General features: G+C 44.1%; 1 protein-coding gene across 4 annotated transcripts; it reads right to left on the reverse strand.

The window, feature by feature from the left end:
• Positions 1–862: 862 nt before the first annotated feature.
• Positions 863–14,148, reverse strand: LOC139222623 (type II inositol 3,4-bisphosphate 4-phosphatase-like). 4 transcript variants are annotated; one of them, XM_070854449.1, is made up of 18 exons: positions 14,088–14,148; positions 12,835–12,928; positions 12,497–12,566; positions 11,670–11,817; positions 10,631–10,761; positions 9,875–9,982; positions 9,676–9,784; positions 9,158–9,323; positions 8,302–8,502; positions 8,059–8,206; positions 7,174–7,376; positions 6,107–6,230; positions 5,870–5,996; positions 5,630–5,770; positions 5,296–5,393; positions 4,565–4,662; positions 4,093–4,247; positions 863–1,282 (listed from the first exon to the last, which is right to left on the reverse strand). In XM_070854449.1, exons 1-18 carry the CDS (start codon positions 14,108–14,110, stop codon positions 1,162–1,164), a joined length of 2,265 nt encoding a protein of 754 aa, XP_070710550.1. In that variant the 5' UTR covers positions 14,111–14,148; the 3' UTR covers positions 863–1,161. The 4 variants fall into 4 exon arrangements, with proteins under 4 accessions (XP_070710550.1, XP_070710549.1, XP_070710552.1 ...); XM_070854448.1 differs by having other exon boundaries at positions 9,652–9,784; XM_070854451.1 differs by having other exon boundaries at positions 9,652–9,784; positions 14,092–14,130.
• Between the last annotated feature and the right edge of the window lie 1,050 nt (positions 14,149–15,198).

Consider the following 15,198-nt stretch of genomic DNA (forward strand, 5'->3'; position numbering starts at 1 on the left):
CAAATAGAAACAGAAAAATTGCAAAACAATAGAATTATCATCCGTGGATCAAGTATTCAAACCATTTAATGAAGTAAAAGTAGCAATAATACAGTGTAAAATTGCTCTGTCACAAGTATTTTGCACTCCGGCCTTGGATTAGTATAGTTAAAGTACTCATTATGCAGTGTCCCATTTCATAATAATAATTTAATTTAATGTTGCAGCTGGTAAAGATGGCTTATATACTGCTGGTATCTTGTTCTATGACACCACTTCATAATATATTAGTTTATTTATATTCTGAATTAATAAACTGATCAGAAAAGTGTCAAATAAATGTAGTAAAATATTATAAAATATTTGTCTCGAAGTATAAAGTAGCATCAAGTGGAAATACTCAACTCATTTTGGCTCCTGTAATTTTACCTGATCTGGGTTTTTTTTTTGAGGAACCATGAGTCAAAATATAGTTTCAATGCTACTAATGTTTTAGTTCTTTAAGTGTTTATAACAAACCAGAGGCAGGAGTAATGGTTGGTCACTGGGATAAATTAGGGTGTGATTTTTGAGCGGCACTAGTTTGTACGTGGTTAGATTATGAGGTGAACAGTGTAGAAACTTTAAAATGCCAGATATTTGTATGGAGTCTGGTGTAGTGCTTCTCCATGGACTCTCAGTCTGATTTTGTCGTTCTGTTAATTGTGATTCCGTCCCAATAAAGAAATAAGGTTCAGCCCTAATATAAAACAAACAACTAAATATTAATGAGGAGATTTTAATGTGTTTCTGAAAGGTTAGACTATGAGGTGAACAGTGTAGAAACGTTAAAATGCCAGATATTTGTATGGAGTCTGGCGTGGCGCTCCTCCATGTCCCAGCCTGATTTTTGTCCTTTTGTTAGTGGTGATCTGGTCCAGTCTGATGCAGATTGAGTCTGTTGTTGTACTGGTTTAGTTCAGCCCTCATCAGTAAGCATCGCTACCCATTCAATTAATTAATTTGATTTGACAGAAATAGATCAAATATTCATTTAATGCAGAAACATGTTTGTAAATCAAACACCTGCAGCCACAGTGAACAGCACAGACGATCATTATGAACATACAAATACAATTTACACGATAAAACGATAAAACAACCTTTTGATAAAACCAAAAAAGTAAAGTTAAAAGCAGTCGTTTATCCGAAGCTGCCGTCTGGAGGTCTGTACAGTTTGGGGAACGTGAGGAGCTGAACGCTGCTGAAGGCGAACTTCCTGCTGCCCACGTTCTTCTGCACGTTCTCCATCCTGCAACCGTCCCTGCACACACACACACACACATTGCAGAAACACACACGAATGAACAGTGGCGCGTGGATGTCTAATTACACACACTTCATCAGTGTTTGTAAACCAAAAAAGATTCGTTTTAGCTTGAAAACATCAGCAAAATAAACGATAATATAATACGAACAACAACAGCGATAATAATAATGGTAATAATCATAATAATATTGAATAAATACCCGTCATGTTCAGTCTGAGGAAAAACACTTTGGTTGAATTATAACATCGAAAATTAACTGAAATAAATCATGTGACACACGTAGTTACTGCAAAATGAACATTGTCTTCACAGGTCATCACGGCTGCTAAGAGACTTAGTTAAAGTAGTTAAAGTAGTTAGTAGTTAGTTCACTTCTCTACTTCACTGTCCAGGAAATCTTCCTCTGATCCTCCATGTGAGACAGGATCTGTTTTCGCTGTCCATTTAACCGTTTAACAAAAGGCCACCGCAGGACAACGAAGGAGATTCTGGTCGTTTTTTTGCCTCAAATCGACTGTAAGACTCTTAAGAAACAACGTTGGCTCAGTGAATAAACAGCGCTGCCTGATGGGAGATGGTTCCCGGTGACCTGTACAGTCACAGTGAGGCTCGTAGGGAATCTAAACGCCGTCGGTTTCGTTATTCTGCAGCCTGATTTTATGATATTCAGGCGGCAGAGGAGAAAATCTGAATAACGCCTGAACAGCAGAAAACAGAGAGATGCTGACGCCTGAAGCCTCAAAGTGCTCCGATCTCATTCTAGTGAATCTAAATGGAAATATTGAGACTGTGATTTTTTTTTCTTTTGCAGTTATTTAAAAGCAAAAATGTGCAGAACTTTTAAAGGTTTTGGGACAAAACTTTTAAACTGAAGAGGAAGTTAGTAAAATCTGTCCTTTCCTGTGACGTGCTTGGACGGTTTGTCTTCTCCTGAATGAAGCCTCACTGCTTTGATTTAGAAATATTACTTGTTTTATATATAGTTTCACTTCACTCTAATAAACTTCTGACTCTGCTGAACTTGTCGGACAAGCAAAGAAGAATCTTTTTAGTTTTAGTGTCTAAAGTGAGACAGCCGTGTGGTCCAGTGCTCCCAGTCCGGCCTACTGGTATTTGGCCAGCAGTAACACCAGGCTGAGGATGAGCCACAGGACCAGCAGGTGGGAGGTCACCAGGAGGAAGGCCACCGGGTACAGGTGTCGTCTGGGGGCTTTGGGGGCCAAAGCCAGCGGGAGCCAGGAGCTCTGGAGGCCCGGGGGACGCTCCCCTGGGTCCAGCCCACAGACAGTGAGCCCTGACTGGGCATAACAGCCGAGCATCTGCCCCCAGGACAGACGGGACCTGGAGGAGCAGCAGGAGGAGGAGGAGTGTGTGTGTGTGTGTGTGTGTGATGAAGATAAAGAGAAGAGAAAAAAGGATGATAGTGATCCCAAAAGAAAGAAAGAAGAGAAAAAAGGGGGAATAAGACGTGAAGCAAAGAGAAAAGAAAAGAAAAGTTAAACTGAAAATGTTCTGTGACATGAAAAAGAAAAGAAACGAGGACAAAGGGAAGGAGAAGAAAAGAAGGGAGGAAGGAGAAGAAAAGAAGGGAGGAAGAGGAGGAAAACAAGGGAGGAAGGAGAAGAAAAGAAGGGAGGAAGGAGAGGAGAAGAAGGGAGGAAGGAGAGGAAAAGAAGGGAGGAAGGAGAAGAAAAGAAGGGAGGAAGGAGAGGAGAAGAAGGGAGGAAGAGGAGGAAAAGAAGGGAGGAAGGAGAGGAAAACAAGGGAGGAAGGAGAAGAAAAGAAGGGAGGAAGGAGAGGAGAGGAAGGGAGGAAGGAGAGGAGAAGAAGGGAGGAAGGAGAGGAAAACAAGGGAGGAAGGAGAGGAGAAGAAGGGAGGAAGGAGAGGAAAAGAAGGGAGGAAGAGGAGGAAAAGAAGGGAGGAAGGAGAGGAGAAGAAGGGAGGAAGAGGAGGAGAAGAAGGGAGGAAGGAGAGGAAAACAAGGGAGGAAGGAGAGGAAAAGAAGGGAGGAAGGAGAGGAGAAGAAGGGAGGAAGGAGAGGAAAACAAGGGAGGAAGGAGAGGAGAAGAAGGGAGGAAGGAGAGGAAAAGAAGGGAGGAAGAGGAGGAAAACAAGGGAGGAAGGAGAGGAAAAGAAGGGAGGAAGGAGAAGAAAAGAAGGGAGGAAGGAGAGGAAAAGAAGGGAGGAAGAGGAGGAAAAGAAGGGAGGAAGGAGAGGAGAAGAAGGGAGGAAGAGGAGGAAAAACAGGGAGGAAGGAGATGAAAAGAAGGGAGGAAGAGGAGGAAAAACAGGGAGGAAGGAGATGAAAAGAAGGGAGGAAGAGGAGGAAAAACAGGGAGGAAGGAGATGAAAAGAAGGGAGGAAGGAGAGGAGAAGAAGGGAGGAAAGAGAGGAGAAGAAGGGAGGAAGAGGAGGAGAAGAAGGGAGGAAGGAGAGGAAAACAAGGGAGGAAGGAGAGGAAAACAAGGGAGGAAGGAGAAGAAAAGAAGGGAGGAAGGAGAGGAGAAGAAGGGAGGAAGGAGAGGAAAACAAGGGAGGAAGGAGAGGAGAAGAAGGGAGGAAGGAGAAGAAAAGAAGGGAGGAAGGAGAGGAAAAGAAGGGAGGAAGAGGAGGAAAAGAAGGGAGGAAGGAGAGGAGAAGAAGGGAGGAAGAGGAGGAAAAACAGGGAGGAAGGAGATGAAAAGAAGGGAGGAAGGAGAGGAGAAGAAGGGAGGAAGGAGAGGAGAAGAAGGGAGGAAGAGGAGGAGAAGAAGGGAGGAAGAGGACGGTCGTGTGCGTCGGGGGTAAAAAGCAAAAGCGAACCTCCTCATGCAGTCGAGCGCCGTGCTGAAGTGCTGCTGGCCGAGTGTGTGTCGCTCCCGCAGTAACACACACTGCTCCAGCGTCACCGACATCGCCGTCCGGTCCTTCGCGCTCTTGCAGCTCGTCAGACGCACGCCGTTCACCTTTCGACACACCTGAACACACACACAGATTAGAAAACAGAATAGAATTAAAGTATGTGGAATAATAAGGACGGGTTTAAACAGGAAGCTGATTAAACTCAAAGTGACCTCTTTCATTTGACTCGTTCTTTTAAAAACACGACTTTAAGGACTTCAGACACACTAAAGAGACGCTGGACGCTTCTGTTATTATCTGTGTTTTCTGATTCATTTCAAGAGTTCACTGTTAAAAACAAGGGAGGCCTTTGAAGAAGCGTGCGATTTGATCTTTTCTTCACGATCCAGGCTCATTTTCCAGGTTTCATCTCACAGACCGTCGGCCGTCTTACCGCAGCAGCGAGCCACAGGACCTCCACGTTCTTCCTCTTCCTGGTTTCCACGCTGCGGTGCAGAGAGGACAACAGGTCTGACAGTGACTGGATACCAGCTGAGGAGACAGAGACGGGTTCAGTTTGGCTGCAGCTCCTGAAGACGATCACGTCAAAATGAAGTTTACTGTTCAAAATGACTGGTGGGTAGAAAAACTTTTGGAATTGATCCAGTAGATCGTTTGGTTCAAACCCACCAGACTCCATTGACAAAACCAGTGATTTTACATGGGAGTGGCTATTCTACTACTGCTTTGATTGATTAGTTTGTTTGTGTCGTTGTGTGTTTCTTTGGTGTTTTACAGGGTTCGTTTGTATCCAACACAATATTTGTGACACACATAATATAAACATACTAACTGTGTGAGGCAGCAGCAGACCAGCAGCTCCTGTGCTCTGCAAGCTAAAATCAGTGTTTTAGTGAATGTAGTCTGGTGTGTGTGCAGAGAGCGATATAACGGCTGTTTGTGGTTAAACCAAAAGGATCTTCCAGGTCTCTCTCTGTAGGGATCCTTTCCATGATGCTGTCACACACTTAGAATAACACTCTGAGCCTGTCAGTGGATCAAACAAGCTCTTTTAGTGGACCTACTGTGATCGAGCCATTGCAGCCAGTTCTCGGCCAAGATGATCTACTGGACCAGTTCCAACATCTTTTGTACAAACCAGTAAAAAAAACAGATTTATTTTACCCATTTCAGGTAGTTTGTCTCTCAGTGCGCTGCAGTAGGACTGGAGGCGCTCACAGCTCTGCTGGTTCACTCTCTCCTGCAGGGAACTGTCGCCAAACCTGAGATAAACACACAGAAAACTGTGTTAACTAACGTGGACTTTAACCAAAACTTCAGTGGACATTTCTGTGGAAAGAACAGCAGGTCTCATTTTCAGTTTTACAGGATTTTAGCACAAAAGCAAAGTTAAACACAGATAAAACATTGTTTACGTTTTCTACTGCCGCCAAACATTAGAGCAGAGCGTGTGTGTGTGTGTGTGTGTGTGTGTGTGTGTGTGTGTGTGTGTGTGCACCTCTCAGCCAGACTCTGCTGCTGGTTGATCCCGATGTTGAAGAGAACAGGATGAACTTGAATCAAGCGCCCCTCTTTCACTTCCTGCGGCAGCGACCCGAAGGTCTCCGGGGGCAACGGCACCTCGACGACCAAACTGCTCCTGAGCGTGGAGACGAGAGCGTGATGATGATGATGATGATGATGATGATGGTGATGATGATGGTGATGATGATGGTGTGTGTGTGTGTGTGTTTCCCACCATGTTCCGGTGAGTGTCGGCAGCAGGTCGTCCAGCTGCTCACTTTTCGCCTCGGTGACGGCGAACATGACTCTGCTCAGGTCGGCCACACCCACCTCCATGTCCTCCAGCATCCCCACCTCGTCACCTGACACACACACACACACACACACACACCATGTACGTCCACATAGAGCGTGTGCAGCAGGCCATAGTGTGTGTGTGTGTGTGTGTGTGTGTGTGTGTGTGTGTGTGTACCGTAGGTGCTGAGCAGCCCCTCGAACTGAACCAGGACGCCGACAGAGTGAAGCTGCTGCAGGAAGTCTGGATCCTCCAGGCCTCCGTACAGCTTCAGAGTGAAACCACACACGGCTGCTGAGAGCTGAGACACAGACGGGACGTCAGCACGGGATCACGGGATCACGGGATCACGGGATCACGGGATCACGGGATCACGGGACCTTTTCAAAGTGTCCGAGGGGACGACTGACGCCCGAGTTCGGCTTTATTCCATCTTTGTCAGACACACTTTGAGCCACAAGCAGAGTATTTTCCTCCTTATTTTATCTATATTTTCCTTTTCTAACTTCTTAAGTAAGGAGCAGACGAACAGGTTAACAAGGGTCACATGTGACAAAACAAAGGTGGGTTACGCTCAGTGGTGCAGATGGTCAGTCCAGTCCTGAACTGATGGTGACTTTGGTTGCAGCCATTTCCAGGTTATGGCCTAAAATTCTTTAAAGATACTTGAAAAAATGCTAATTTATATGTGTTGCCATCGACTACTGTACTCAAAGCTTTCCACCTCCACAGGTATAAAAGTATATCCGCTCAGTTTGTTATGTGCAAATTAACGTTGATTACATTTGACGTTGACAGACCAAAACCGGAGATATGATAGTTTTAATTTGATGGGATGGGCAGGCGTCGCATTTCTTTCGATATGTTCGTCATTTTTTGTAATTTTACAAAACGGAAAAAAGTGATAAAAACTGACGGATACATATTTTTGTACTATCAAATTAAAACTATCATATCTATGGTTTTACATGGTCTGTCAACGTCAAACAAGAACTGGGAGAGAGTTTCAAATCTGCACTTTCCAGTGAAGTTGACAGCAGCGCTCCAGGTGACTTAGTTCTTTTGTTACGGCGCTTTGAAAACGTCACGTGATCCGATCACACTGGCGTGATCGCAGACCTCTAAGGGTTAAAAAATGTGCAACCAAGAAATCCCTGTTGAAACATCCCCTCCCACATTTATGGACTAGAGTTGGTGAATATTTCCATCATATGAGCAGATTAACTCCAGACTGACTCTCTCACCGCCTGGCTGAAGACGGCGTGGTGCCTCTGGACGATCTGTGGAGGTCCCCGTTCCACGGTCGCCGCCACCGCCCCCTGCAGGACCACGAAGGTCATGGCGGCCCGGGCCTTCGCCACCGCCTCGCGCACACAGTCCCTGAGAGTGACGACCAGGGGGAGCAGCTGCTCCTGCCAGGAGGACGCAGAGCAGAAGGAGGAGGAAGCTGGAGGAGACACGTCGTTCGCTTAATAATCAATAAACCAAAGTTTCTGCACCCCCCCAGTAAAGGGACAGTTCAGATTTTTTCAAGTGTGGTTGTCTGAGGTCCTCACAGTCACTGTGTTATGTACAGCAGAGTATTTTCACTGTGTTACATCATCATCAGACAACCCTTTGTGACGGGGAGCTCTTTTCAAAGCCACCAAACTCCATTCATAAAAATAGTAATTTTACCTCGCAACACTCAAGAATTGGCAGCAGTAGACCAGTAACTCCTGAGTTAAGTGCCGCCTTGATCAGTTGGTTTTCTCGTGTTCCTGTATGACTTTAGTGTTTTAAACTAAATTGTTAGTTTGTTGTTCAAGGCAGCGGTAGACCTGCAACTCTTATGTTCTGTGAGGTAAAATTACTGGTTTTGTCAATGGAGTCTGGTGGCTTTGAAGAGAGAACAGCTTCAGTTCCCTGTCAGAAAGGGCAGAGACATAAACAACATAAAGCAGTGAAAATATTCTATACAGAGCGTGAACTCACACTAACTGGACCTTTTTTAGGAGGCTGAATCCTTTTTTTGCTGCCTCTGTCCACAAGAAAGTCCTCATACAGACACACTTCATCAAATCCAAACTATCCCTTTAAACTCATCAGTGTCATTCAAAACCTTCCGGAGAAATGAAACTACGTCCCACCGGTGTGCTGAGAGTTTGTGTCTGCCCCCGTGGCTTCCTGCTGCTCTGATGATGTCATTTCCTGTGGGCGGTCCTCCCGTCCCTGCAGCCGGTCCACCATGGCGACGATGCAGTTGAGGCTCATGGCGACGTTGGCCCACGCCCTGTCCTACAAGAACACACGGTCAACCCCAGGAGGTCATAACGATGAGCAGCAGCACATAATCCAAAGTTATTAGTTGATTTCTTTTAACTCCCACTTGCCCATTCCTCCTCGTCGTACTCCACGTCCTGCCGGTCGCCGTCCTGTTGCCACAGCAAGGTGGGGCCCTCCTGATTGTAGTCACAGATCAAGCCGTTGCTGTGGACGTGGCAGCTGTTGGAGTTGGCCAAGCACTGGCTGTGGATCGCCAACAGGGCGCTTTTCACCAGCTCGTCTTTGAGCGCGTGGACGAACTGCTCCGTCTGAGTGAGAGGAAGAAGGAAGAGGTCAGGACATCACAAAATGTATAAACCTGGGCCTTATTTTGCATATTTTGGGTTTGAAATGACTCGTGGATACAAAAACTCACCTGGTTTAAACCCACCAGACTCCATTGACAAAAACAGTGATTTAACATGGGAGTTGCTGGTCTATTGATGCCTCGATTGGTTAGTTTGTTTGTCTTAATGTGTGACTGCTGTGTTTTAAAGGGTTAGTTCAGATCCAACACAATATTTGTGTAACACACAATAACACAAGCAAACTAACCAGTAAAGACAGCTCCTGTGTCCTGTGAGCTAAAATCAGTGTTTTAGTGAATGTAGTCTGGTGTGTGTGCAGAGAGCGATATAACGGCTGTTTGTGGTTAAACCAAAAGGATCTTCCAGGTCTCTCTCTGTAGGGATCCTTTCCATAATGCTGTCACACACTTAGAATAACACTCTGAGCCTGTCAGTGGATCAAACAAGCTCTTTTAGTGGACCTACTGTGATCAGGTGCAGTTGTCCCAAAGGATCACGTTGCAGCCATTGCAGCCCGTTTGGTGGCTGCTGGCTGAGGTGATCTACTGGACCAGTTCCAACACTTTTTAGACGGGATATTCCTGTCTGACACCTGTGCTTTTGCTTCCCTCCTCACCTGTTGAACCAGGCCGTCCAGGACCTGCTGCAGCCGGCCGGCGTTCAGCTCCAGAGAGACGGCCAGCAGCTCCTCGGCGAGCCCGAACACCAGAGGCTGCAGCTGGGCCACGCTGGCCAGCAGCTCCCTCGCTCTGGAGCTCTCGTCCTCGGAGTACGAGATGGAGCTGGAGAGAGACAGAAAGTCAACCAAAAACACAATAAAGCATCATATCCAATCACATATCAGGATCAGGAGAAAAGCCCTAATAGGAAACACTGTGACTGCCTCTATACACGTGTTTTCCGCGACTTGAATTCTCAGTGAAAAGACTATTTGAAGGCATCATGGCTTCCCTTTTTTATCCAAGAAGACTGAGGATCCCAATAATTCAACAAAATGCAGCGTATTTGTGTGCTAATCTACAAAGCAATGTCACTAATCCAGACAGAGCAGAGATTACAGAGACTAATCCACAGGCAGGGAGAATAGGGAGAGCAAAGAGGGAGGGAAACCTGGGGGTGAGGAGCTTTCCCAACCTGTCTCTGGGGGGGATGTGTCTGCTCAGCAGCCTCTTCAGCCCTCCGTGTTTGAAGGCGCGGTGGTGATCAGCCGGAGCGCCGAACGTTATCACCTCGTACCAAACGCCTGGAGGGAAGCGAACGAGAAAAAAGGGGGAAATGTTGCACAAAAGAAACGAGGGGAGGCGAGTCAAAGCCGCAGGAAACGAGGGCGAACCTGAGCTATCCGGACCGTTGACCTCCATCCTCTGTGAGTGCAGGTTGGTCGGGACGAACTGGAGGTGTTTGTCCGACTTACTGCTGCTCGACTTGAAACAGGACGACGCTGCAGGAGAGGAAACACTGATTATTAACCAAATAACATCAGTGCAGCCGTTATCTTCACCACATTTATTCCTACTTTATTCTCATTACTCTACAGAAGGTGTGATGCTTTTCTATGGAAGATTATCACGACACTTTTATCAGGAGGTTTGTTCTTTATTTTCTTAAATGTTTGAATGTTTTGTGCTTCTTTCTGTTTTCTTTTGTCTTTGGAAACATGAGTGTTTTCACTTTAACGTGCTTCTCTAACGCATTACTTTTTAATATTTCCCCCCTTTATGTAAATTGTTCCTATTTTCACACCTCCTCTTGTCCACTCGTTTATTATTTATTATTTTTACTTTTATTTATTTATTTCCCTGCTTCGGGACTAATACTGGAATATCTTTGTTTCTTACTATATTTTTTCTCATATTCTGTAGTGTAAATACCTCTAATTTATATTTTAGATTTAGATTTCGTGATTATGCACCAAGTTTTCACATTACAAGGAATTTGCCTGATTCTGCTTCTTATTTGGTCTTTTTTGTGTTCGTATATCTGATTATAAGTAAAAATACGATTAAATGCCGAACGTGATTATGACGTCACAGCTTACACGGGAGAATTATTGATGACGGCAGCAGAATAAACAGAATGAACCATGAACCTGAGAGTTTGTCGAGCTCAGTGAGCGTCTCCTGGTAGCAGCCAATCAGGTGGCCGCAGTGGCCGATGACGTCGTGGCGCAGCCCGTCCCAGTGGGGTGAAAGGTCGCCGAGCTCCTTCACTTCCTGGACCCTGATGGAGAGACAGACGTGACCTTCGTGTCACTAAATCATTTAAAGCCATGTCACGTCGGTTACCATGCCGACCACAAACCCTCACACAGAGTCTCTGCATGCATCAGCAGGTTGGATTGAAGACTTTTATTACCACAGTTTAATTAGATTTCAGTGTGTGAAAGAACAGTCTAACAACTGTAAGAATAATAGTGAGAATAACATCATAAATATAAGAATGAGAACTCCTCCTGCGTGAATGACGTGTGAGATGTGACGCTGAAGTGCTTTGAAGTGGTCGAAACGACTAGAAAGGCGCCACACAAACACAGATCACTTACATCGGTTACCATGCCGACTGTTTTAGACTTTTATTACCACGGGTTGATTAAATTTAAGGCCAACATTGCGATCATTTTACGCACGGATCGTTTCTGTTCTTCTGAAACAGCTGCAGCAGCCACATCTGGTAGCAGAGAAATAAACTGGGTGGGTTTTGTTTTTTTTAGCATTAAACCACAAAAACCTTTAAGCATGAACTAAACAAAGAGCTGCATATCGGACCTTTAACCCAGAAGAACCCACAGTGACGCAGGTGTCACAGACCTTATAGATATTCTAGAAATGTCCCTTTACTGCTTCATCCTTGAATCTAACTCAGTGACAGCTACTGAACTTGTTTTAGTTATCAAAAGGTGAGTTTCAGACAAATTAACTAGTTCTAATCCTGTCCTAGATTATATGAACCTGTCCTGACTGTATTTTAGGAACAAGTTGATATGAAACAGCTTCTAAAAATAAAGCTGTGACATATTCAACTTGTGGTTCATTTAGTTTGTTTTATGTCCCCCATAGTTTTACTTAAAGGGTTCTTATGGGTTAATATTGCAGCATACAAGTGAGAAACACGCACACACACACACACACCTGCTCATGTGCTCCCGTATGAGTGCGCTCAGTAGCTGTTTGGGTAAAGAGAACGACAGTGGTGTCTCCGACATCTGCTCCCGGACCAGCAGCCATCTTTGATCCTCCGTCTGAAACCTGTACACCTTACACACCTGGGCACAGAGCACTGCACGCGCACACACACACACACACACACACACACACACACACACACACACACACACACACAGGTTATTCTAGTTAACTAAACTAAAAGCTTCCTGAAATGATGTTGTGCACTTATAAAACCACCTATGATGAAATAAAAAAATACAGCATCTTTCATTCTAGTCTTGGTAAATCTGATCAAATTTGTCGACAACCAGCACAAGGAGGCGTCGCAGTAGATATTTACTCGGCAAATACCTGACTAATACCAGCTACATTATGATAAAAAAAGACCCAAAACTAATGTTGATGTTTTATAACATAGAAAACTAAACTGAAACCTGCAAATCCGCTCAGGAACGACAACTAAACTGAATCAGAAACAAAAATTAACCCTTTAACGTCTGAACCATGACACAATTGCCAAAAAATTTAACCTTCTGACAAATTAAATATAAATTTGCATATATATATATATATATATATATATATACTGGATGTCTCAATTGAAGGCCCTGGATGCCTGAATTACAGATCCCTGGTGGATTATCCGTGCACTGCATGTGTCTGATTATAAAACATTATCACACTGATGACGTAGAGGTCTCACTTGGCGTTACAGGGTTACGGACAAAATAAAAAACGTGACGTAGTGAAAAGCAGAGAAATCTGTATGAAAAACACTGCTGGTGTCTCACCAGCTCTCATCATGGGGCTGTTTTCTTTGTCGTGGACAGAGCCGTGAAGACTGTCGCACAGCGCAGGACACTGAGGAGAGAGGAAGGCGGTATGAAGTAGGCGACACGGGGGGTTGAACTTCCCCTGCACCCTGTTTGCAGCGTTGCCTGTGATGCAGCGTTGCCCACACAGGGCCGCGATATCGCAACCTGCTCGCACACGTCAACAGAACCCAAATAAACCTGAAACTAGCTGAGCAGAAACCACAGAGCCAAGTGTCATTTCACACAGGCAAGACAGACGAGTGAAGGGAACTGAAGAGAAGCAGCGCCGTCTTCCTCCCTTCTTCTCGTCTAACCTTGTGCTCAGGAGGGGTTTTGTCTCCGCTCTCTCCCTCCACCTGCAGACGGGACACCTTCACCTCCCCGACCTCGTTCACGCCGTCCATCGTCCTGAATGAGACGGAGGGAGACAAAAAAAACAGACTTTTAATGAAATGTACCTTTAAAACACATTTTACACTAAACTTGAGGAAGACTAGTTGAAAAGACGTCAGGGTGACTCACTTCTTTTCAAAAGCACACCCTGTTTTTAATAAAACATGCAACAACTAGTAGAGGATAGGCTGAATAGAAGAAAATATAACTAGCACCAGAAACTTAACTATCTGGCTTAACTAGGGAGGAGATAACTAAAGGGAACTATAACTACCACAAAACCAGCATGTACAAGCCACTGAGAAGGATAACTAGCTCAGCAAAGTTAGATAGTTAGCACAACTTTTAACAAGATAACTAGCAAGACAAAAAATACAGGCAAAGACAATGAGTAGGATGAAGCTAGTGACCGTTAAAAGCTGTGAAGACACATTTAACTAGAAACAGAATAACTAGAAGACAAAGCTAACTGAAAACAGACTACTGTTTTACAACTAGCTAGCCTAGTCAACTAGAACAAAATACATAACTAGGCAGACAAAGTTAAGTAGAAACAAGATAACTAACAAGACAAAGCTAACTGAGAAGAGGCTAACTACTCTGTAGCATGAATGAAAACAGGATAACTAGCAAGAGCAAGCTAACTACAAAGAGGTAACTAGCATGACAAAGCTAACTGAGTTATCAAGAAACAAGACACCTAGCAAGAAAAACTTAACTAGAAACAAATCATTAGTAAGCAAACTTTAACTGAAAACTAGCAAGACCAAGCTAACTAGTAACAATTAACTAATGAGAAGAGCTAACTAGACACAGGATTACTACTGCTTACCAGGATGAATTTAACTGGAAACAAGATAACTAGAAAGACAAACTAATAAAAGCAAACTAGCAAGACAAAAGATAAACTGAAACTGAAACTGAAACAAGACAACTAACCAGACACAAGTTAACTAAGTCAGTTAGCCAGTTTATATAGAAAGATAGAAAAGAGAAATCCAACTCACTGACAGTGCAAATGAGAAAATAAGGTCTCCAGCTGAGCGATCAAGATAAAAACAAAGGCAATGTAGAGAAGAAGCCAAAGAAAAGGACCTAGTAACCAGGTCAACCTGTGCCAGGTGTGTGTTAGTAACCAGACACACCTGGACGCAACATGGCAGCACAGACACACCTACAGTTTGCTCTCTCTCTCATTCTGTCTCTCTCTCTTTACTCTTTCCTGCTCTCCGTCTGCCCCTTTGAACGTGTTGTGATATGAAAACAGGAAGAGATTTTCTTTATGAGCTCTCTGTGGAGGTGGAGACTCACCCACCCCCTCCTCTCACTTCCTCATCTGGCCACAGGTATCCAAGCAACAGCCAATCAGGTGACGGCTCCTAGGCCTCTGTGCCGTGGGTTTCATTCATTTCACTTTAAAACGTTTATTTAAGACAAAATGGGCAATAAAAGGTACAAAGAATGTGTAAAGGTGAGTACAGCAACACCTAAAGTCACCTTCACAACCGTAAAGTGAATTTAAAGGACTTTGCAGGCACATTTGAGATGATTTGTTTTGTTGATTTTCTGTTTAAGAAGCAGAATCAGCTGATTTGGCCGCACATGTGAGCACATTTTTCATCTCTCTCAATGTACTTACACAGAAAAGAAAGACAAGGACGGCAAAACTGTGTACACATGAATGTGTGTGAAAAAATGTTATATACAAATATATTCCACACGTATCCCGTATATAAAATGTACTGAATATTATAAAATTGCTGTTTAAACATGTAGAATTGTATTTAAAAATAGTAGAATTAGTAGAATTATGAATTTGTATGTATAGCGGGTGTTTATTGTTACAGATTTATCGCACTGGGATTGTTTATGATACTACATGGCTGATTTAAGTGCTCATCATCAGAGTGACAGAGCCTGCAGAAACAAACAGCACGGAAACAGCAGTACATTTGAATTTTGGGGGAGTTTAAGTGATTTTGGAGCTTTGAATGAAAGAGACAGAGGACGTAAGGTGTTGAGGGCCCACATAAAGATCTTCATCAGTGTAGTTGTGCGCTTTAGTTAGAATATTTTCACAGCTTTACATTGCATCAGACAGACCTTTCCGATGGGGAGCTGAAGGCGTTCACTCTCTCTTAGCTTTTTTCAAAGCCACCAGACTCCATTCATAAAAACAGTAATTTTACCGCACAAACATGGGAGTTGGCAGCAGTAGACCAGTATCTCTCATGTTACCTGCTGCCTCCATCAGTTAGTTTTATGGTGCTATTGCTGTGAGGTAA

This window comes from Pempheris klunzingeri, chromosome 23, assembly GCF_042242105.1.
Source record: "Pempheris klunzingeri isolate RE-2024b chromosome 23, fPemKlu1.hap1, whole genome shotgun sequence".
Taxonomy (NCBI): Eukaryota; Metazoa; Chordata; class Actinopteri; order Acropomatiformes; family Pempheridae; genus Pempheris; species Pempheris klunzingeri.

Coding starts and splice junctions, on each gene's coding strand:
- LOC139222623 (XM_070854448.1), bottom strand. CDS start 14,110: ATGAGAGAGAGAGCAAACTGTAG. Junction 9,785..9,874: donor CAACGGTCCGGATAGCTCAG/GTTCGCCCTCGT, acceptor GCTTCCCTCCAG/GCGTTTGGTACGAGGTGATA. Junction 8,207..8,301: donor AGTACGACGAGGAGGAATGG/GCAAGTGGGAGT, acceptor GTGTTCTTGTAG/GACAGGGCGTGGGCCAACGT.